The sequence below is a fragment of the Pseudophryne corroboree genome, chromosome 4 (genome assembly GCF_028390025.1).
Source record: "Pseudophryne corroboree isolate aPseCor3 chromosome 4, aPseCor3.hap2, whole genome shotgun sequence".
NCBI lineage: Eukaryota > Metazoa > Chordata > Amphibia > Anura > Myobatrachidae > Pseudophryne > Pseudophryne corroboree.
Genome location: NC_086447.1, coordinates 267,679,087 through 267,701,768, shown reverse-complemented (window position 1 = coordinate 267,701,768; position 22,682 = coordinate 267,679,087). Strand labels below are relative to the sequence as shown.

General features: G+C 42.8%; 1 protein-coding gene across 1 annotated transcript in view; it reads left to right on the top strand.

Moving 5' to 3' along the window:
* Positions 1 to 22,682, top strand: part of PLCH1 (phospholipase C eta 1) — a 469,798-nt gene that overhangs the window by 432,695 nt on the left and 14,421 nt on the right. The window contains exons 16-19 of the mRNA XM_063916111.1: positions 5,075 to 5,254; positions 10,493 to 10,600; positions 14,147 to 14,271; positions 17,241 to 17,325. Coding sequence (XP_063772181.1) covers positions 5,075 to 5,254; positions 10,493 to 10,600; positions 14,147 to 14,271; positions 17,241 to 17,325 — 498 coding nt within the window. The remainder of the gene's footprint in view (positions 1 to 5,074; positions 5,255 to 10,492; positions 10,601 to 14,146; positions 14,272 to 17,240; positions 17,326 to 22,682) is intronic.

The following is a 22,682-nucleotide window of genomic DNA, read 5'->3' as shown; positions in this document are numbered from 1 at the left end:
TCACGAATCTCTTAAAAGGCACTTTCACTCCCATGACAGTACACCCGCTATTGACGGCTGAAGGAACATTTACCACAGATCCTCAACAAATATCAGATATAATGAAAGTATACTATGAAAAACTGTATTCTCCCCATCCTACCTTAACCTCTTCTCCTTTCGCCACTCAATCCCTATCTTCGGCTTGGGAATTCCCAGATCTCCCACAATTTTCAACAGATGATTTTCCATCTTTGATGTCCCCGATTACTTGTGAAGAAGTTCAACAGGTGATTTCTAAATTAAAACCCTCCAAGGCCCCTGGTCCCGACGGATTGTCAGGAGAATTTTATAAACACCTAGCCCCAAGAATAGCCACATATCTGACTGCCTTCTACAATCATATAATAGCCACTAATACGATTCCTCTTCACTTTAATTCGGCCATCATCAAGGTACTCCCAAAACAAGGTAAAGACCTTTCTAGCCCCGCATCATACCGTCCCATTTCCCTCCTAAATTTAGATTACAAAATTTTAACAAAAATCCTGGCCGACAGATTGAAGTTCTCTCTACCACATGTCATACACCCTGATCAAACAGGTTTCATTTGTGGACGTCACTCTGTCCGGAATGTTAGACGGGTGTTGGCTACAATTCAACATTTGTTGGTTACTGACACTCGAGATTCCCCTCACAATGTAGTTTTAACTTTAGATGCAGAAAAGGCCTTTGACCTTATAACATGGCCTCATCTATTTTTGACTCTAGAGAAATTTGGTTACCCTCCCTCATTTATCTTGCTACTAAAAACCTTATATACCTCCCCAAAATCCCAACTCATATGTAATGGTTACTCCTCTACTCCGTTCACCATACATAAAGGCACAAGACAGGGATGTCCACTCTCTCCCTTGCTGTTTGCGCTGGCAATTGAACCCCTGGTGGTTTCTATCCGCAACTCTTCACTGATTGAAGGCGTTCGAATTGGTGATGTTGTTTTAAAGACGGCTCTTTTCGCCGATGATATGTTACTATTTCTGTCCCGACCTGAAACCACAATCCCCAACGTAATGTCTCTGATACATTCTTTTGGGGGTGTGGCGGGCTTCAGAATTAACATTGCCAAGTCTGAACTACTTACTTTATCTAGTCCCCGACTGACCAACCCTCCCTCTTTCTTAAAGCAATCCCATTTTACTAAAGTTGACAGTATTAAATACCTGGGTGTCCACATTCCCTCTGACCTCTCTTCCTTATATAAACTGAACTTTTCCCCAATCCTAACGAAGATATCGACCCTATATGAGTCCTGGATGAACCTTCCCCTTTCCCTCCTTGGCCGTCTAGCAATTGTTAAAAGTATTATTTTTCCGAAAATTTTCTATGCCCTGCAAATGCTCCCTATTGGACTCTCCAAATCAGACTTCTCTAAATTTGACAGTCTTACTTCTCGCTTCTTATGGAAGCAAAAACGCTCTAGAATTGCTCTAGACAAACTTCAATCTCCCCGCTCCAAAGGAGGAATGAATGCTCCCAATCTCCATAGATACTTCCTCTCGGTCCAATTCAGGGTTATTAATGATTGGTTATTGAATTCTTCCACTTACACTGACCTAGCATTGGATTGCGCCATCTTCTCTCCATTTGCTCCCAGTGCCTTACTTCACTCTAAACAAAGAGACATCCCACCCACCATCTTACAGAACATAATGTTTCACGATGTTTATTTGGCATGGAAGTCCATTAACAAAAAATTACTCAGAAATCACCTCTCATCTCCTTATGTCCCACTATGGGGAAACCCCTCATTCCCTCCCTCACTGACAAATGCTGAATATCTGAACTGGAAACAGAAAGGTCTATTTTTAACTTCACAAATCTTTGACCCAGGAGGCCCCCTGCTCCCCTATTCAGAACTAAAACTTACATACCAACTTTCTGATCGGAACTTCTTTATGTATTTACAATCTAGACACTATGCATTGTCCCTGTCTCCCTCCACGCGCTTTGTTCTTTCTACGGATCCTCTAAACAGTTTATTTAAGGCTCTAAAATCTAGGCCTTACCATATTAAAATGCTTTATTCTCTTCTTTCCCCTGATTCTACATCATTGGCATGGTCTAAGCTTTTGAAAGCATGGCAATCTGATATAGGGACAATACACACTTCCGATGATATTGTAATTCATTTCGAAACCACGCTGAAGCATTTGAAATCCTCATATTTACAAGAAGTACATTTAAAAACTCTACACAGAGCATATGTTTCTCCGTTTCAGAGGGCTCGCATGTTCCCTGAAAATGATGGCTCCTGTCTTAAATGCTGCGCCTCTAAAGCAGATTTCTTCCATTGTATGTGGACTTGTGGGAAGATCAAACGCTTCTGGTGCAAATTAATTAATTACATAAACTCTCTGTTCAATCTCCACCTCCTACCAAATCCCTCTGCTTGTCTTTTAGCTGATTTTAGGGGTTGGACCCTAGGTACTCGTAAACCATTCATTTTACCTTTACTATCGATTATAATCACAGTAGCCAAGAAGATCATCTTGGTTCATTGGATATCCAAGACTGCTCCATCCATATTGGAAGTCAGACAAAAATTGCTTCAATTGATGTATTTTGATAGGAGAGATACCTTCCCAGATTTAAATAAGAATGTAGAGAAATTTCATTCGAAATGGGAATCTTTTATCTCTTCTTTAGATCTCTCCACTCAAAACACCATTATGGCAATTTTCGAAAACACAGAATGGCAACTCTTACGTAACCTCACTTAGATACAGCCACGTGACCTAATCCTTCAATCCCCCGACGGATGCTACCCAATATGATAATATGTTTGGTATCGGTCTAGGTTCAGGTCTAACAGAGAGCTCTCTTAAAGATAACTACCTGATGTCGCGAATATCTACTCCCCCCTACCCCCCTTCCAACCCCTCCCCATATCCTGGTTTGTAATTTTACTCTGATAATAATTTATCTGTTACTAGCTCTTACTCTTATTTTGCTTTATTTATTTTATTTTATTTTTATTTTACTTCTCTATGTGTTTTCTTTTTTTTTGGGCTGGGAACAGCGATGTGGGCTTTTATAACTAAGCTCAGTTAGACACGGTTATTTACAAAGGGATATGTTTCCAGACTTCTACACGTTCGTTAGTTTTACTACGAATGATGGGTCCATTCTGGTCAAATATCCCTTCCACATAGGAAAAGTTTTACCATATATTGATGGATATGTTTAGTTACTATACTTCCTCTGTCTTTTACCTTTGACTCCCTTAGGTGGGATCTACACTTCTTCCCTGTCAAAACTGATATATTGTTATACCTATTTACTTGCAATGTCTTCATCGGTGTACCCTTTGTACTTGTATACGCTGTCATGCCAATTTCTTAAAATAATAAAGAAATCGTTGTTTAAAAAAAAAAAAAAAGTGAAAGTTTGATTTAGGATTGTTTAGTTTGTCCCATTACTTTTGGTCCCTTAAAAAGTGGGAGGCACATATAGAAACTGTTGTAATTCCTACACCGTTCACCTGATTTGGATGTAAATATCCTCAAATTAAAGCGGAAAGTATGCAGTTAAAGCACATCTTGTTTGTTTCATTTCAAATCCATTGTGGTGGTGTATAGAGCCCAAAATATGAGAATTGTGTCGATGTCCCAATATTTATGTACCTGACTGTATCTCACTTGTCACCAGAGCAGCAGGACTATATCCAGAAGAGCTCAGGAGATAGTGGTATATCCAGGAAAATATCAAAATAAAAAAGACCCTTTTCTAATCAGATCTCATGTCCACTGCCAGTTTAATCAGAGGAATATTCCGCTGATGAGTATTTAAGGGGGACATGTACTAAGCAGTGATAAAAGTGGAGAAGTGAGCCAGTGGAGAAGTTACCCAAGGCAACTAATCAGCATTGATCTAACATTTCTAATTTGCATACTTTAAAAGTATACAGAGCAGCTGATTGGTTGCCATGGGCAACTTCTCCACCGGCTCCCTTCTCCACTTTTATCACTGCTTAGTACGTGTCCTTTAGTCCTTTATCAACTTGTGAGAAGTTCCAGGATTATTTTTGTATATTATATTATGGATAGAAATATTTCTGTTATATTGTAAATTGAATGTGTTGTTGTTGTTGTTGTTATTATTATTATTATCTGCTTTTGCGATACAAAGGACACAAACTTGACCAAATTTTGTCTTGAGAGCGACTCACTTTTCATTAGTTTTTCCTCCAAATGGTTATTTAATATGTAAATATAAACCTATTGTCATATGGCATTTTGGACTTTTGTAACAGGGTTAGGGGAACTCCTGGGCTAGATGGCAGTCCACAGCAGCTGAGAGATCACACAAGTCCAAGGTTTCTGGTGCAACTGGCCTCATCAGTTTTATTAAGCAGAGAAATAAAATAAAAAACATCAAAATAAACATCTTGCTGTCTGGCAATTAGCTAAACATAAGTCACTCCTAACTAACAGTACAAAACCATACGCAACAAGTCACAGAGTATAGCTCACTTGTATCCAGTAGCAGGTTTTCTCTCACAGAGACTGTGCAGTCCCTTTTCCCCAGGCAGTGTGAGAGCCCTATTGATCAGGCTTTTTAACACCCTCATGCAGATGAAATCACTTAGTAGCCTGCTCTGATGCTACAAGCCCTAAGAACTGGACTGGTCTTATGGATGGAGCCCACCCTCCTTTCTTACATCCATACTACAGGACACCTTAACCGGCTCTTACTAAAAGCCAAAAAGCTCTCAGTCAAACCTGGGGTATTAAAACACACACAGGTAGGAAACCTGGGGCACATATACCTGCCATCCAACACTATTCCAGTGTTCTTGTTACACTTTGTTATTATTTAATTTATATTTGATATTATATTACATTATTTGAATATAACAAAACCAACAAGTTCAAGCTTCCTTTTCAGTTATTTTAATGAAGAGTTAGAGCGCCATGATTTTGTTAATGATGTGTACTCCTTTCACATATGTCCCCTCAGCAGAAGTAAGCTGCACTCACTTCCTCTTTGCTTGAAATGTCCATTTCTAATTCTACTCTTGGTTGCATTTCAGGGTCTTCAGGAAATGTCTTGTCGTTCAGTGAGACCAGAGCCCACCAAGTGGTTCAGCAGAAGTCAGAACAGTTCATGTTGTATAACCAGAAGCAGCTCACCAGGATCTATCCATCAGCATACAGGATAGACTCCAGTAACTTTAATCCAGTACCATATTGGAATGCTGGGATCCAGCTAGGTGTGCATCAATTTAGTACTGTTTCTATTTATGAAGTGTATATTATAACATTGACTATAGAACATGTTGTTTTCTTGATATTGTTTAAAATAATTAAGCAATATGTTCTGCTTTATTGTACTTTGCACAGTTTTGGACTGGGACACGAAGGGCCCACCGGGGGAATGAAGTGGTATATATATATATATATATATATATATATATATTTAAAGATACTGCTAGTGCACGCATAGTAACATAGTTTCTGAGGTTGAAAAAAGACAATTTGTCCATCGAGTTCAACCTATTTGTTGTCTCCTACGCTGTATTATTTTTAGGACTAATTTTATCTGTTGCTAATGTTGGCCACTGTGTTTATTCCTCGCTTTTTTTTTTTTAAATAACTACAGTGCATACATAACCCTGTATATAATTATCCATTAGGAATTTATCTAGCCAAAGTGTTGACCGAGTCCGCCATTACTACTCTCTCAGGCAGGGATTTTCAAACACGTATTGTCCTTACTGTGAAAAAAACTTTTCTCCTCTGTGTGCGAAATCTCCTCTCCTCTAACTTAAGCAGGTGTCCTCGTGTCCTCTGTGTTGCTCTTACCAAAAGCAGATCCCTTGCAAGCTCTGTGTATTGTCCCCTTATATATTTTTAAATGTTGATCATGTCCCCTCTTAGTCTCCTCTTTTCCAGTGTAAACATGCCTAGCCTTGTAAGCATTTCTTCATATTCCAGCATCTCTGTCCCCTTAATTAGTTTGGGACATTATCTTTGTTGAGATTGTGTGTTAATCCCTGCATCTGGTCCTCTCTTGTAAATATCGATGAAAAAACTCATTTAATTTGTCCGCTTTGTCATTATCGTTTTTTATTAAGACTCCCAGCTTGTCCTTTAAAGGGCCTATACTCTCCTTCTTTAATCTTTTGCTGTTTACTATATTTAAAAAAAAATGTGGGTTTGATTTGCTTTCCTTTGCTACTAGCTTTTCAGTTTCTACTTTAGTCACTCTTATTTCTTTCTTGCATATTTTGTTACAATCCTTCTAGTGCTGGAATGACTCCGCATTCCCGTCTGATTTGTATTTTTTGAATGCTCGCCTTTTTTGCCCATTAGTTGCTTAATCTTTTTGTTAAGCCACATTGGTCTGGAATTTTTAGTCCTTTGCCTCCCATGGGAATAAATTTGCAAGTAGTATTATTGAGCATTGATTTTAATACCTCCCATTTCTCCATAGTATTTTTTCCTTGAAACAAAGTTTCCCATTCATTGTCCCTTAAAGCTTCCCTCAGCATGTCAAAGTTGGCTTTGCTAAAGTTTAGAGTCCTAGTTGAGCCAATATAGGACTGCTTATGAAAAACTGATATTGAATGTGACCATATTGTTGTGGCTGTTTCCCATGGGCTCCCCTACTATAATATTTGATATCAATTCCCCATTGTTAGTTAATACCAGGTCTAAGATTGTATTGTACCTAGTTGGTTCCTCGATTAGTTGAAGAAAGTAGTTATCATTTAGTGTGTTTAAAAACATATTACCCCTAGCAGTATCACATGAATAATTTGTCCAATTTATCCCCGGAAGTTCAAATCTCCCATCACTATTACGTCTCCTACTCCTGCTGCTTTTTCAATTTGCTTCAGTAAAATTTCCTAATCAGACACATTAATACCAGGTGGCTTGTAGCATAGCCTCAATACTATCATTTTTGTTCCCTTTCCCCCCGCATGCAATTTCTATCCATAACGTCTCAACAATATTTACAGTCCCCTCGTGAATTTCTTCCTGTATATCAGGTTTTAAAAACTGCTTTACATAAAGACATACCCCCCCCCCCCCCGCCGTTTATTTAATCTGTCTCTCCTGAACAGCGTATAACCCTCTAAATTGACTGTCCAATCATGAGATTTGTCCCACCAGTTTTAGTAATGCCTATAATATCATACTGTTTGCTTGCTGCAAGGACTTCTAGTTCCCCCTTTTTACCTGTAAGGCTTCTAGCATTTACATACATACAATTAAGATAAGTATTTCCCCTTGTGCTAGGGACATCATTTTCTATGACCCATAATTGTCATTAGTTAGTGTCTTGGCAATACCTTTGGTAATACCCTTGTTAGTACCCATGGTAATACCCTTGCCAGCTGCTCTTTCCCTCCCCCCTTGTCCACCCCAATTTCGTTCACTATCTCCATCCTCACCATTCTCACTGTATGACCCATAGTTTCTAGCTAAACCCTCCCCCCCCCCCCCCAGCACCTAGTTTAAAAGCTCTTCCAACCTTCTAACCATCCTTTCCCCCAGCACTGCTGCCCCTCCTCATTCAGGTGCAATTCATTGCGACAAAAAAAATGGCTCCTGACTGAGAAGTCCGCCAGATGTTCTAGAAACACAAACCCCTCTTTCCTGCACCAATCCCTAAGCCACACATTTACCTTCCTGAGCTAGCGCGTGGCACAGATAATATTTCGGAGAATATTACCTTAGATGTCCTTGCCTTTAATTTCTGGCCTAAGTCCCTATAATCTTTCTTAAGGACATACCACCTTTCCACTAACTTTGTTGTTGGTGCCAACATGCACCAAGACCGCCGGGTCTTTCCCAGCCCCTCCCAACAATCTTTCTACCCACTGGTGGCGCAAACACTATGCGGTTACCGTGATGATTGGTCGCAATGATCAAATGTCCATAGGAGAACGCTGGGAAAGTCCAGAAACTTCTTATGAATCGTTCTCATATAGTTCCGAGTCCATGAGGTAATAAGTAAAAGAAAAAACACACAGATGGTGTACAGAGAGTCAATTTAAGATCCCAGAGTCAATGGGTAATGGGGAGGTGACTTCTTCCAGGATTCCTTATACTCTGGTGGTTTTACGAGTGTGCTTCTATCTGTAAAGGATCACCCTGGTGTATGAGAAAAAGTAAGCTCCTCACATGTGTGCTTACTTCAAAATACCCCAGAAAAAAACATATAAAGGTTTCTTTAAAGCCTCTGACAGTGCAGTGTCTTTCACCCGGTACGAGTTGTCGTGGAAAATCTCGTGTGAACTTTATTAAAATGAATGCTCACATTCGTGCTTACTTTGAAAGACGCCGTTCTTCCATATAACGGTTTCTTTTTCAGTTAGTCTTCATTCCATCTTCATTCACTTCCTGACTTCGTATTAGGCTCGGTATTAAGCATAAACACGCAGGGACGTGTGAAGGTTCATATAAATTTATTGTAAAATTACTTAAAATCGTAAAATGTTGGTAATTCACCACAAATGGGAGACCAGAAAAACAGATGAAATGCAGCACAGTACAACAGTGATATGAGATGTTCAAAAGTAAGCTCCTCACATGTGTGCTTACTTCAAAATACCCCAGAAAAAACCTATAAAGGTTTCTTTAAAGCCTCTGACAGTGCAGTGTCTTTCACCCGGTACGAGTTGTCGTGGAAAAGGTCACCTTGACAAAGACTGAACCAGTTGAAACGCATTGGTGGAGTATGTGAGAATTTTGGAACACCACTGATACCAGTTCTTCCAGCCAGTTTAGCGGTGAGATACCCCGGGATTAACATCTCATATCACCAGATTTCAACGGTGTAAAGACAGTGCTTTTCTAGGTTAATTTCAACAAACATAATAATCCTTTTCTTTTTACAATATAAACAGTATTTATGCATGCGAGCAAAATATTTTAAACACACAAAGGGGAAATATAATAAATATAACACCAATGTACCCTGATTCTTAATGAATGATGCAAAAGAGAGTACATGCAAGTTTGGAGGCTGGGAATGTGGGCGTGTGTCCTAATTGTAGAAGGCTGGACTTAGTGGTGGCACCTTGTTCATTTCCAGCCTGACAAACCTGCTAATGGTCGCACAGAGCCATGGTGGTCATTCCGAGTTGTTCGCTCGCTAGCTGCTTTTAGCAGCATTGCAAACGCTAGGCCGCCGCCCTCTGGGAGTGTATCTTAGCTTAGCAGAATTGCGAACGAAAGATTAGCAGAACTGCTACTAAATAATTTGCTGCAGTTTCTGAGTAGCTCCAGACCTACTCCTAGATCACCTCAGTCCGTTTAGTTCCTGGTTTGACGTCACAAACACGCCCTGCGTTCGGCCAACCACTCCCCCGTTTCACCAGCCACTCCTGCTTTTTTACCTGGCACGCCTGCGTTTTTTAGCACACTCCCTGAAAACGGCCAGTTTCCGCCCAGAAACACCCACTTCCTGTCAATCACACTACGATCACTCGAGCGATGAAAAAACGTCGTTCGAGCTTGTGTAAATCTATTAAGTTTTGTGTGAAAGTACTTAGCGCATGCGCATTTTTGCCATTTTTTCACATAATCGCTGCGCTGCGAAAATCAGCAGCGAGCGAACATCTCTTAATGACCACCCATGTTCTGTGCACTTGCCAAGAATTGGGTTGTGGGTGTGCCCCTTCTATGCTCAAAACGGACAAGAAAGAGAAAACTGCAAGCAGAACTCTGTTGGAAACAGGTGTAGCTTGTAGTTCCTGAGTAACCTTTCTGTCTAGCTCTATATACACTTTCAATAAGTCAAAAGTGCGTATTACATTTATCTTTCGTCACTGTACAAAGATCCCTCAGAAGCCATGACAGATTAAATATACAATGAAAATACATATAATACATGTTTGTGGTCACTGTGATCCATCTAAAAGCTTTAATTACTGCAGAGGTTACTGTGGGTCTTCTGTTGTTTACTGTCTTAATGATGAGCACAAGATATGATCTTAAAATCATTTAGTCAACAGACTGATTAGAAGGATATAAGTTAAACAAAAGAGACTCTTAAATATACACTATGTAATGTACATCTGCTACTGTTCTCTAGCTTAGAATTATCTACCTTTCTATGCAAGGGCAGATAGCTCAATGAATAGATTGTCTGACTGCAATGCCACAGGTAAGCTTTGAATCCTGGGTATGTCAGCATCTTGAAATGTAATAAAGGATAGAGTGACTGAATAACATAGAAATCTCAAGTTGAGTTCATGAATGTTGTATAGGTATTAGTGACAGAAGTGGTCAGGGTAGGAGACAGTGGCAATCAGGAAATGCTGGGCTTCAAAAAGGGGGAAAGCTGCAAGTGAAAGAAATGAAAACAGATAATTGACAAGTGCCGCAAACAACGCCCCTACCCTGCAGCACACACCTAGTTACGGCCCTAGCACATACTATACGTTGCTCTCGTGTGTCTGTTCTCTACATTTACCCAGAACTCTTTCTGTCTACAGTGGCACTCAACTACCAGACAGAAGGACGCATGATGGAATTAAATCGTGCAAAATTCAAGGTGAATGGCAACTGTGGATATGTCCTTAAGCCTCAGCAGATGTGCAAAGGTATTACACTCTTTTCATTTGTAGATGCAGAAGTTTAATCAGTGTGGTACATCTATTTCTACTCTTAATGTTAAGTGTTTAATAAAATCAACCTGTACATTTTATTACACTGCAAAATAATGTGACACCGTCTTATGGGGGTCATTCCGAGTTGATCGTAGCTGTGCTAAATTTAGCACAGCTACGATCAGGCACAGACATGCGGGGGGACGCCCAGCACGGGGCTAGTCCGCCCCGCATGTCAGTGCCGTCCCCCTCGCAGAAATGCAAAAGCATCGCACAGCAGCAATGCTTTTGCATCTCAGGAGTTACTCCCGGCCAGCGCAGCTCCTGCGGCTGGCCGGGAGAACCTCTTCGCTGCCCCGGGTCGCAGCGGCTGCGTATGACATCATGCAGCCGCCGCGGCCTGCCCCCCAACGGTCTGGCCACGCCTGCGTTGGCCGGACCGTGCCCCCTAAATGGCGGTTTACCGCCGCCGTCCAGTCCCCTCCCGCCCAGCGACCGCCTCTGCCTTATTTTCTGGGTGTGTCAGAAAAACGCAGGTGTGCGTAGGCGTTTTTTGGGGAGAGTCTCTAACGTCAGCGAAGACCACTTCCAGCCTGTCTCAGTCGAAGATTGGTTGCCGCCTCAGACCTAATCACATATGTTCAGGCGACAAAGACTTCAAAGTTTCAGGATTTGCGTATACTTCTGCGAGTGTATGGCGATCTGCGATGCAGTCGCAAATTTGCATGGGGCGTTTTTTCTTTCTGTCAGGGCGGCGACTTTCTACTCGCAGACAACTGCAATTTCTCAGATGAACAATCCATGCTGAATTAGGCCCTCTGTGTGATGTGGCATTTGTAACATGATGGAAAGTCGTCATTAAAATCTCTCTTCACAGATATTATTATGAAAACAATGGATACAGCAATTTTTTGTTAGTATAATAAATTAAATTTGTACACACACCTTATTTTCTTATGGTATACCACTGAAAGAAAAATGCACACTACCTGTATAGTTTTTCAACTTTTTGTTTTTTTACGTTTTAAAATATCTTTTTTAATGCTATTTACAAACAGTAAATATAAAGTTTCATACGATCTTGTGTGAAATTCCCTTAGTTACTGTAAATTATAATGTTGGATTCGTACAGGGAAGATTGCCACATCCACATACTTTATGGGCGGTATTCAATTCTTTTCACACCCCCCCCCCCCCCTTCCACACCCGTTCTGTTTCTGCTGAAGGGCTCCCAACCATTTACACAGCTAAACCTGATTACTATGGGCGTGATATGCGTGATAACGGGGATTGGGCGTGATGTATCATTTGAATACCGCCCTATGGGCCTGATTCAGTAAGGGCTGCAAATTCTGCTAATTATCCCCCCCTTCAACAAGCAGAAATTAAGGATGCCTTCTGTTGCCATGTTTCCGATCGTGGTGGCTGTGTGTAATGTCACACAGCCGCCGAAATCACACGCCTCCACCCCCGCAACGCTCCGTATCCTCCCTGGAAATGGAGCGTTGCCCCCCTGTGACCGCCTCTGCTTGATTGACAGGCTGAGGCAATCGCATTTTCTGTGACCCCCCAGAACATTTTCTTTCGGCCCCCCAGAACATGTGCAGGATGGGCGCTGCGCATGCGCCCGCATCTTTTTCTCATTTTTTGCGGTTGGATCGCACACTGCGATCCAACCTGAATCAGCCCCAATGTGTCTTGTTATCAAAGTCCTATAACACCATGGCGCATTATTCACTACAGCATGATGATCAGAGTAATCAGTCCTATGTCTCAGTGCAGCTGCAAGAAGAATAGAAGGATTGATAAACCTCATTTGAATTAAACCGCTAGACAAAGAGGCTGGTGTATGTGCTGGTAACATGTTATCTAATAGCCTATGACTATTTAATGGGTGTGTTTGAAGTATTTTATTTATGCCTGTGGCCTTAAGACACCGGTCTCTTTGATCGGCTGAATCTTCCTCCCCTCCTTTTTTTGATCGGTTGTTCTTTTAGGTGGTTTGTTGGTTTTTTGGACGGAAAGAACGGCAGATCATCAGCCTGAGTGCAAGTTTATTGGTTGCACTCACATTCCTTCACTGTATTACCCCTACGGGCCAACAGCACCACTTTTATGGGATGGGTTGTCTACATTGATAAGGGTACACTGCCCGGTCTCCACCTGCAATGCATGTTTGAAGGGGACATAAGTTGCCCATGGCAACCAATGAGCTGCTCTGTATACTTTTATAGTATGCAAATTCTAAATGTTACATCAATGCTGATTAGTTGCCATGGGCAACTGGCTCACTTCTTCACTTTTATCACTGCTTAGTACATCTCCCCCTAAGTTGTGCATTGATGGGCTGTACTGATTTTGGCTATCCTTTCTCATCTACCATATTATTTATTCATTTAATCTTTCAATAAAAAACAGCTGACCATTTATCTGACAATTTAACATTTCTGTGTCTTTATTATTATAATGATGTTTAAGTTTGTGTGATTGGTACAGTGGGCACTCGCCAGCCGATAGATAGAGAGAAATGTGTACCAACGCTGGCTGTGCAAGTCAATAATAAAATTAAAAATACATTAACAATAAATTAATAGTAATAATAATAATAATAAGGATGGTGTGTTCTTATGTAAAAAAGTAACAATTTATTTATATATCATATATAACATTGCTAAAAAGAAGGAATTCCTCTTGCCACAAGATGGCAGTAAAATTAAGATATATCTTTGTCTGGTAAAACTTTCATGGGTTTCACAATCTCCTATATTAGAATTTGTCCATTCCTAGGCTAGGACAGCCTCCCTTTATGCAATTCACTGTAGATAAATAGTTACCGGGTCCCCACGTTGGTAAGCATCAGCCTTGGAGCAAGTCCATTTGTAGCTGTAGGGGTGCTGGTTAGACCGGTTTAGGTGATTTGATTCAGTGATGGGAGCGAGGTCCAAAGGATGTGCCGAAGGGTGACAAGGCTTTAGCAGGCCAATGGAGAGTGAAGTCCAGATTTGAATAAAGTAAGCTCAACGCGTTTCACTGGTACAGTCCAGCTTCCTCAGGAGCCAGCGTTGGTACACATTTCTCTCTATCTATTGTTTAGTTTTTGAGGAATTGACCTTCCTCTTACCTGCTGCTGTTGGTCGCGCACTTGCATATATAATATTTGTACTCGCCAGCCGATAGTAGGTTTAGTTATGCAGTGCATGTGGGAGGCACATACTGTAACAATTGGTCTGTCAATCCATAGCCTGTATACAACCACAGTAACCATAACCACTCTACCGGGGATCAGACAGTGGCATGTCTCCCATGCTAAAGCCCCAATAGACCACATTGTTGTGAAAAATACATATGTTTGGGGCTAGACAGTTGAATGTTCTGAATTTACAGGAATAAAGTACACAAACTGAGAATTACCTGGGAGCTAAATAGGAAGTTATTTTATTTCAGTTATTTTATTTCCTAATGTGTTTATGTCAACTGCAGCCTTTACTCTTATGTTTGTTAATTTATAACATGTTTTCATATTTTTTTATACTCTTGTAGGTGTGTTTAATCCATTTTCTGGAGATCCACTACCTGCAGGCCCTAAAAAGCAGCTTATTCTAAAGATTATCAGTGGTCAGCAATTGCCAAAACCTCCAGATTCAATGCTTGGTGACAGAGGGGAGGTGAGCCTGACATCCAGTAGAGGTTCAATCTGACTCTTCATATGTGTTCTAAAGTTATATATGAGACAATGGGGTTTCTGTATCAAGTAGAGAGGCCAATCCCAGGATCGGGAGCGGCAGGATCCTGGGATTTAGGCCCAAAAATCGCTGGGATTCAATCCCGGGATTGGAAGCTCCAGTCCCGGGGATTGAGGGATCAGCGTTGAGCGTCCTTCGGACTCCCAGACGCTGCCCGGCTTCTTCCTCCCGGCTCCCCAGCGCAGTGTGACGTGCAGTGAGAGGTCACTCTGCGCCGTCACCCGCTGCTGACCGCCGCCGGGAGAGAGAAGAGAATGTTTCCCACCCGCCCGCCTGCGATATACGGTGAGTTATGTGCGCGGAGCGGGGCGAGGGGGCGGCCACATAGGGAAAAGCCAATCCCAGGTATCCCGGGATTGACCATTTTTCAATCCCGATACCCTGGATTGAAAACATGGCCCAGGATTGGCCACCCTAGTATAAAGCAGTGTAAAGAGTGCAGAAGTGGACAAGTTTAGAGATTGTCCTTAGCAACCAATGATTTTTGAGGTAGTATTTATCCAGTACATGCTATAAAATAATAGGTATAAGTTGATTTGTTGCCAAAGGCAACTTCTCCGCTTAGCCACTTCTCCACTCTTTACACTGTTGATATATCTTCCCCAATATGTGGTGCCAAAACACTGGTCTGTAATGGTTCACCCTTGAAAAGAGAATCCTTGCCTCTTGCTGGCAGTATTAAATTAGAACTTAGATTATCTACATCACTGAAAATTTTTTATTATTGTGCTTTCTATAAGTCAGCATAATTGTATACAGAAATATGTCTCAGAATCAACAGGTGTAACAGATAAATGCAGTTTATGTTCATTTCTTCCAGTATGACAAAGTGTCATAGAAAAGGTGCAAACTGAAATCTGAGGATCATTTATAACAGCACATACTCCATTTTTATATAAATCTATTGAAAATGCATTGGAAATAATGTACCCTGTAGTGTAAAATGTAATAATATTAGAAACCACCAGCGTTTTCCATGACCATAATATTACGAGGCTTCAGGCCGATTGTTTTTATACAGGTTGTGGAACTCCAAGATGATTTCTAGGGGTATCTTTACTAAAGTGCGGGTTTTTTGAAGTGGAGATGTTGCCCAGAGCAACCAATCAGATTCTAGCTATTATCTTCTAGAAGGTGCTAGTTAGTGATAAGTTGAATCTGGTTGGCTGCTATGGGCAGCACCTCCATTTCTGCACTTAAGTAAATATATCCCCACATATCTGTTTTATTTTACAGTACGAGGTACAATATTCCTTATAATTCACAAGATTTAATTTGAGACAGAGCAAGTTCTTGTATGGAGCGATGTTGATCCTTGACTAAGGTAAGGTGTTTAATCTTCACTGGCAGTTCTGCTTTCATTACGGAACATTTAAGTAATGTGACACAAGTGACATCACTGCTCACTAAGAGAGAGATGTATCAAACTTTTGAGAGAGGTAAAGTGAAGAAGTTGCCGAAAACAACCAACCAGCTTCTAACTGTCCTTTATCCAGCACAAAATGGTGTAATTGGTTGCTTTGAGCAACTGCTCCATTTTATATCTCTCAAAGACTTGATATTAGCAATCAAAATGAGGGAACAACATAACAGCCCGAATGAAGCAGTACCTGAATTGCTCCGTCGGGCGACATTTAGTGGGCACTATCATGCAAAACAAAAAGTGGTGGTTCTCTACTTGCGCCAAACAAAGACTGCAGCCAGGTTTTGTCTCGGAGCTCACCTAGCTCACATACAATTTATGAAGACAACAAAGAAACAGAACCACGGCACCCTCTAGATATACTGCTATTCTTCTTGTTTGAAGGGACTAACATCCAAACAAATTCAATTCAAGGACGTTGGTCAAGGATTCCAGATCCACCCGTTATCTTCACTCCTCAATTAGGGAGAATATACCCAAAGAGAGGAAGATATGAAGCAATGAGGCACAATCCTTTCAACCAATATGCAGTGAAGTGCAAGAACCCTTTTAGGCACTGACCTTAGAATAGTGCCCTATGTGCACCAAAAGGTTTCTTTATATATTTGTCTCACACTCCTACTCTTCTCCTATTAATCTGTACGGAAATGTAAACCAAGGACAGAGATAACCCGTCAAGCACTGACCTTAAATTAGTGCCCTATATGCATTGAAAGGTATCCAAATTGAGGAGTGAAGATAACGGGTGGATCTGGAATCCTTGGCCGACGTTCTTGAATTGAATTTGTTTGGATGTTAGTCCCTTCAAACAAGAAGAATAGCAGTATCTCTAGACGGCGCCGTGGTTCTGTTTCTTTGTTGTCTTCACTATCATGCAAAACATGATAAAATTCCCTCCATAGAGGTGAGGAGCAGTCTTAGCCTTTTATTATAGAGGATATTTGAATTGAGTGACATCACTACTTACCAACTATAAGAATATTTTCTGCAGGATTATTTTCTACATGTATTTATGTTCTTTGTGGGTATATTAGATAGTCACTATGATACCTTTCTGCAGCTTCTGGAAAATATCCACTTTGACAACTAATCATCAATGTATCTTCCTTTTCTCTTGCTGTTACCAGACATCATGTTTCTGGATTACCTTTGTACAGGTTGGATGTAACATTGATTTGATAACACATGAAACGTTTTACATACATATCAGTCCTTGTTATACTTATACACTGTACATCTGATATTACCATCCTATATCACATAAAAGTAACTGCAATAAAAAGGCTTCTTCTAGCTTTCCTGTTTGTTACTAGAAAAGAAAACACATTCATTTTTCAAATAGCTGTATGATTAATCTGCAGGTGGTTGTGTATGAGACAGTCAGCATGACAATGAGTTAGGAAATACTGCACTATAATGACTCCTCATACTGTATGTTGGTTTATTGTGTTGTGTATTGTTTCTTCAGATCATTGACCCTTTTGTTGAAGTGGAAATTATTGGTCTGCCTGTTGACTGCTGCAAAGAACAGACTCGTGTGGTTGATGACAATGGTCAGTTATCGCTATTTGTGTTTCCTATTATATTTGTGTGTTGCCCAGGAGGAGAACCTGCTACCAGTCTGTGTATGTGCTAAGCACATTGCACAATTTATTTTCACTTTCTCTGACGTCCTAGTGGATGCTGGGTACTCCGTAAGGACCATGGGGTATAGACGGGCTCCGCAGAAGACTGGGCACTCTTAAAAGAAAGATTAGGTACTATATCTGGTGTGCACTGGCTCCTCCCTCTATGCCCCTCCTCCAGACCTCAGTTAGTATCTGTGCCCGGCCAGAGCTGGATGCACCCTAGGGGCTCTCCTGAGCTTCCTAGAAAAGAAAGTATTTGTTAGGTTTTTTATTTTCAGTGAGATCTGCTGGCAACAGACTCACTGCTACGTGGGACTGAGGGGAGAGAAGCGAACCTACCTGCTTGCAGCTAGCTTGGGCTTCTAAGGCTACTGGACACCATTAGCTCCAGAGGGATCGAACACAGGCCCAGTCCTCGGTCGTCCGGTCCCGGAGCCGCGCCGCCGCCCCCCTTGCAGAGCCAGAAGAACGAAGAGAAGTTGAAAATCGGCGGCTGAAGACTCCGGTCTTCATTAAGGTAGCGCACAGCACTGCAGCTGTGCGCCATTGCTCCCTTAGCACACCACACACTCCGGTCACTGATGGGTGCAGGGCGCTGGGGGGGGGGCGCCCTGGGCAGCAATTAGATTACCTTACTTGGCGAAAAGCACATAATACAGTCTGATAAACTGTATATGTGCATTAACCCCCGCCATTAAAGTACATAAAAGGACAGAAGCCCGCCGCTGAGGGGGCCGGGCCTTCTTCCTCAGCACACCGGCGCCATTTTCTCTTCACAGCTCAGCTGGAAGGAAGCTCCCCAGGCTCTCCCCTGCAGTATCCTGGTACACAAAGGGTAAAAAAGAGAGGGGGGGCACATAAATTTAGGCGCAAAACTGTGTATATAAGCTGCTATAGGGGAAAAATCACTCAGTATAGTGTACATCCCTGTATTATATAGCGCTGTGGTGTGTGCTGGCATAATCTCTCTCTGTCTCTCCAAAGGGCCTGGTGGGGGAACTGTCTTCAAATAGAGCATCCCCTGTGTGTGTGGTGTGTCGGTACGCGTGTGTCGACATGTCTGAGGTAAAAGGCTCCTCTAAGGAGGTGATAGAGCGGATAAGTGTGTGGGAGGGTGTCTCCGTCAACAACGCCGAGACCTGTTTGGATATGTGTAAGTGCTGAGGTAAAATTATTGCACAAAAGGTTAGGGAACAGAAAGGAAATCTTCCCTGGTCTGTCCCTATGTCACAGAGTCCTTCAGAGTCTCTCTATGTTCACTATCCAAAATAACAAAGTATCGACACAGAGTTTAACTCCACTGTCGACTACGATAATGTAAAGTTACAGCCAAGAGGGCTAAAAGATATTCAATATATGATTATTGGAATAAAAGATGATTTGCATATCACTGATGACTCATCTGTCCCTGACACGAGAGTACACATGTTAAGGGGAAGAATGCTGAGGTAAATTTCCCTCCTCTCATGAGGAAAAAGAGCGGGAATCTCCAGACAAGAGACGGCAGCTTCCCACAAGAGAATTCTCAGGCTGTATCCTTTCCCCACTAGGGCCAGGATGTGTTGAGAATCTTCCCCTTGCATGTCCTGTTTGCACTAGCTATTCTCAGGGATCCTGCAGATAGTGTGCACATTCTAGTATACTACCCAGACCGGCGATTGTGTCGGCATGGGTTTATAGCGCTGTGGCAGTGTGGACAGGTACCTTATCAGCAGAGATTGAGACCCTAGTATGCATATAAATATTTTAAGATGCTGTCTTAAGTGATAGATATATAATTATAAAGCATGCCCAAAGGGACATGAGTATACTGGGTCCTAGAGACAAAAGCTATGTCGATTTCTGCTTGACGTGTCCTGTAGAATATACATTGGACAGATGATGCCGACTTAAGAGGCATATGGAAGGCTGAGGATTGTGTGGAGAAAGGTTCTCGGGCCTGGTCTCCACAGCTATAGCTGGTAATTCTGATATTTTGCCTTATATTCCTGCACAGCCTAGGAAAGCACGACATTATTAAATGCAGCTTTTCGAATAAAGAAACAAGAAAGTCTGAGGTGCGTCCTTTCTTGTCAGAGCCGGGGGCAGAGGAAAGAAGCTGTACAACACAGCTAGTCCCCAGGAACAGAAGTCCTCCCCGGCCTCTACAAAAATCCACTGCATGTCGCTGGGGCTCCACAGGCGGAGCTAGGCCCGGTGGGGACACGCCTTCGTAAGTTCAGCCACAAGTGGGTTCACTCCCTGTTAGATCCCTGGGCAATAGAAATTGTATCGCAGGGATACAGGCTGGACTGTGAGAAGATGCCCCCTCACCGAGGACCCGGCGGGCTTCCCCCCAAGAGAGGGAGCCAGTGTTAACTGCAATTCGTAAATTGTATCTTCAACAGGTGGTGGTCAAGGATCCCCTCCTTCAACAAGAGGGTGTTATTATTCGACCATGTTATAATCCCGAAACCAGACGGTTCGGTTAGACCCATATTGAATTAAAATCCCTGAACATATACCTGAAAAGGTTCAGGTTCAAGATGGAATCGCTAAGAGCGGTCATTGCAAGCCTGAAATGAATCGGGACATAAGGGATGCATACCTTCGTGTCCCCATTTATCCACCTCATCAGACGTACCTCAGAATTGCGGTACGGGATTGTCATTACCAATTTCACCAAGGTAATGGCGGATATGATGGTGCTCCTGCGGAAGCAAGGTGTCACTATTATCACATACTTGGATGATCTCCTCATAAAAGCGAGATCAAGAGAGCAGTTGCTGGACAGCGTATCACCTTCTCTGGAAGTGAAACGGCAACACGACTGGATTCTATATATTCCGAAGTCGCAGTTGGTTCCTACAGCTCATCTGCCTCGCCTAGGCATGATCCTAGACACAGACCAGAAGAAGGTTTATCTCCCGATAGAGAGAACTCAGGAGCTCATGACACTGGTCAGGAATCTATTGAAAACCAAAACAGGTGTCAGTGCTTCACTGCACTCGAGTCCTGGGAAGGATGATGGCATCATACGAGGCCATCCCCTTCGGCTGGTTCCATGCAAGGACAATGGAACTTACTGGACAAGTGGTCCGGATCACATCTTCAGATGCATCGGTTAATCACCCTATCCCCCAGGGCCAGGGTGTCTCTACTGTGGTGGCTGCGGAGTGCTCACCTTCTCGAGGGCCGCAGATTCGGCATTCAGGACTGGGTCCTGGTGACCACGAATGCAAGCCTCCGAGGGTGGGGGGAAGTTACACAGGGAAGAAAATTCCAAGGTTTGTGGTCAAGCCAACAGACTTGCCTTCACATCAATATCCTGGAACTAAGGGCCATATACAACGCCCTAAGTCAAGCGGAGTTCCTGCTTCGCGACCAACCGGTTCTGATCCAGTCAGACCGCAGGGGCTTATGTAAACCGCCAGGGCGGCACAAGGAGCAGGGTGGCGAGGGTAGAAGCCACCAGAATTCTTTGCTGGGCGGAGAATCAAGTAAGCGCACTGTCAGCAGTGTTTATTCCGGGAGTGGACACGACCTCCACCCGGGAAAGTGGTGACTTCATCAGGAAGTCTTCACACAGTTTTGCAAATTGATGGAAACTGCCTCAGGTGGACTACATGGCGTCCCACCTCAATAAAAAGATAAAAAAAGGTTTTACGCTGGGTCAAGGGACTCTCAGGCGATAGCTGTGGTCGCACTAGTAACACCGTGGGTGTTCCAGTCGGTCTATATATTCCCTCCTCTTCCTCTCAGACCCAAGGGCTGAGAATTGTAATAAACGGAGGAGTGTGAACAATATTCTTTGCTCCGGATTGGCCAAGAAGGACTCGGTACCCGGAACTGCAAGAAATGCTCTCAGAGGACCCATGGCCTCTGCCTCTCAGTCAGGACATGTTGCAACAGGGACGCTGTCTGATCCAAGACTTACCGCGGCTGCGTTGGACGGCATGGCGGTTGAACGCCGGATCCTAGCGGAAAAGGGCATTCCAGATGCAGTTATTCCTACGCTGATAAAGGCTAGGAAAGATGTGACAGCAAGACTTTTTCACTGTATATGGCGAAAATAGGTTGCTTGGTGTGTGGCCGGGAAGGCCCTACAGAGGAATTCCAGGGGGGTCGATTCCTGCACTTCCTACAGTCAGGAGTGACTATGGGCCTAAAATTAGGATCCATAAAGGCCAAGATTTCGGCCCTATCCCTTTTTCTCTCAAAAAGAACTGGCTTCACTGCCTGAAGTTCGGACATTGTTACAGGGGTGCTGCATATTCAGCCCCTTTTGTGCCTCCAGTGGCTCCTTGGGATCTTAATGTGTGTTGGATTCCTAAAATCCCACTGGTTTGAGCCACTTAAGACCGTGGAGCTAAAATATTTCACGTGGAAAGTGGTCATGCTTTTGGCCTTAGCTTGGACTAGGCGTGTGTCAGAATTGGCGGCTTTGTCATGTAAAAGCCCATATCTGATCTTCCATATGGAAAGGGCAGAATGGAGGACTCGTCCCCAATTTCTCCCTAAGGTGGTATCATCGTTTCATTTGAACCAACCTATTGTGGTGCCTGCGGCTACTAGGGACTTGGAGGATTCCAAGTTGCTGGACGTAGTCAGGGCCCTGAAACGTTATGTTTCCAGGACGGCTAGAGTCAGAACAACTGACTCGCTATTTATCCTGCATGCACCCAACAAGCTGGGTGCTCCTGCTTCAAAGCAGACTATTGCTCGCTGGATCTGTAGCACGATTCAGCTTGCACATTCTGCGGCTGGACTGCCGCATCCTAAATCAGTAAAAGCCCATTCCACGAGGAAGGTGGGCTCTTCTTGGGCGGCTGCCCGAGGGGTCTCGGCTTTACAACTTTGCCGAGCTGCTACTTGGTCGGGTTCAAACACTTTTGCAAAATTCTACAAGTTTGATACCCTGGCTGAGGAGGACCTTGAGTTTGCTCATTCGGTGCTGCAGAGTCATCCGCACTCTCCCGCCCGTTTGGGAGCTTAGGTATAATCCCCATGGTCCTTTCGGAGTCCCCAGCATCCACTAGGACGTCAGAGAAAATAAGAATTTACTCACCGGTAATTCTATTTCTCGTAGTCCGTAGTGGATGCTGGGAGCACGTCCCAAGTGCGGACTCTCTGCAATACATGTATATAGTTATTGCTTAACTAAAGGGTTATTGTATGAGCCATCTGTTGAGAGAGGCTCAGTTATTGTTCATACTGTTAACTGGGTATAGTTATCACAAGTTGTACGGTGTGATTGGTGTGGCTGGTATGAGTCTTACCCTGGATTCCAAATCCTTTCCTAG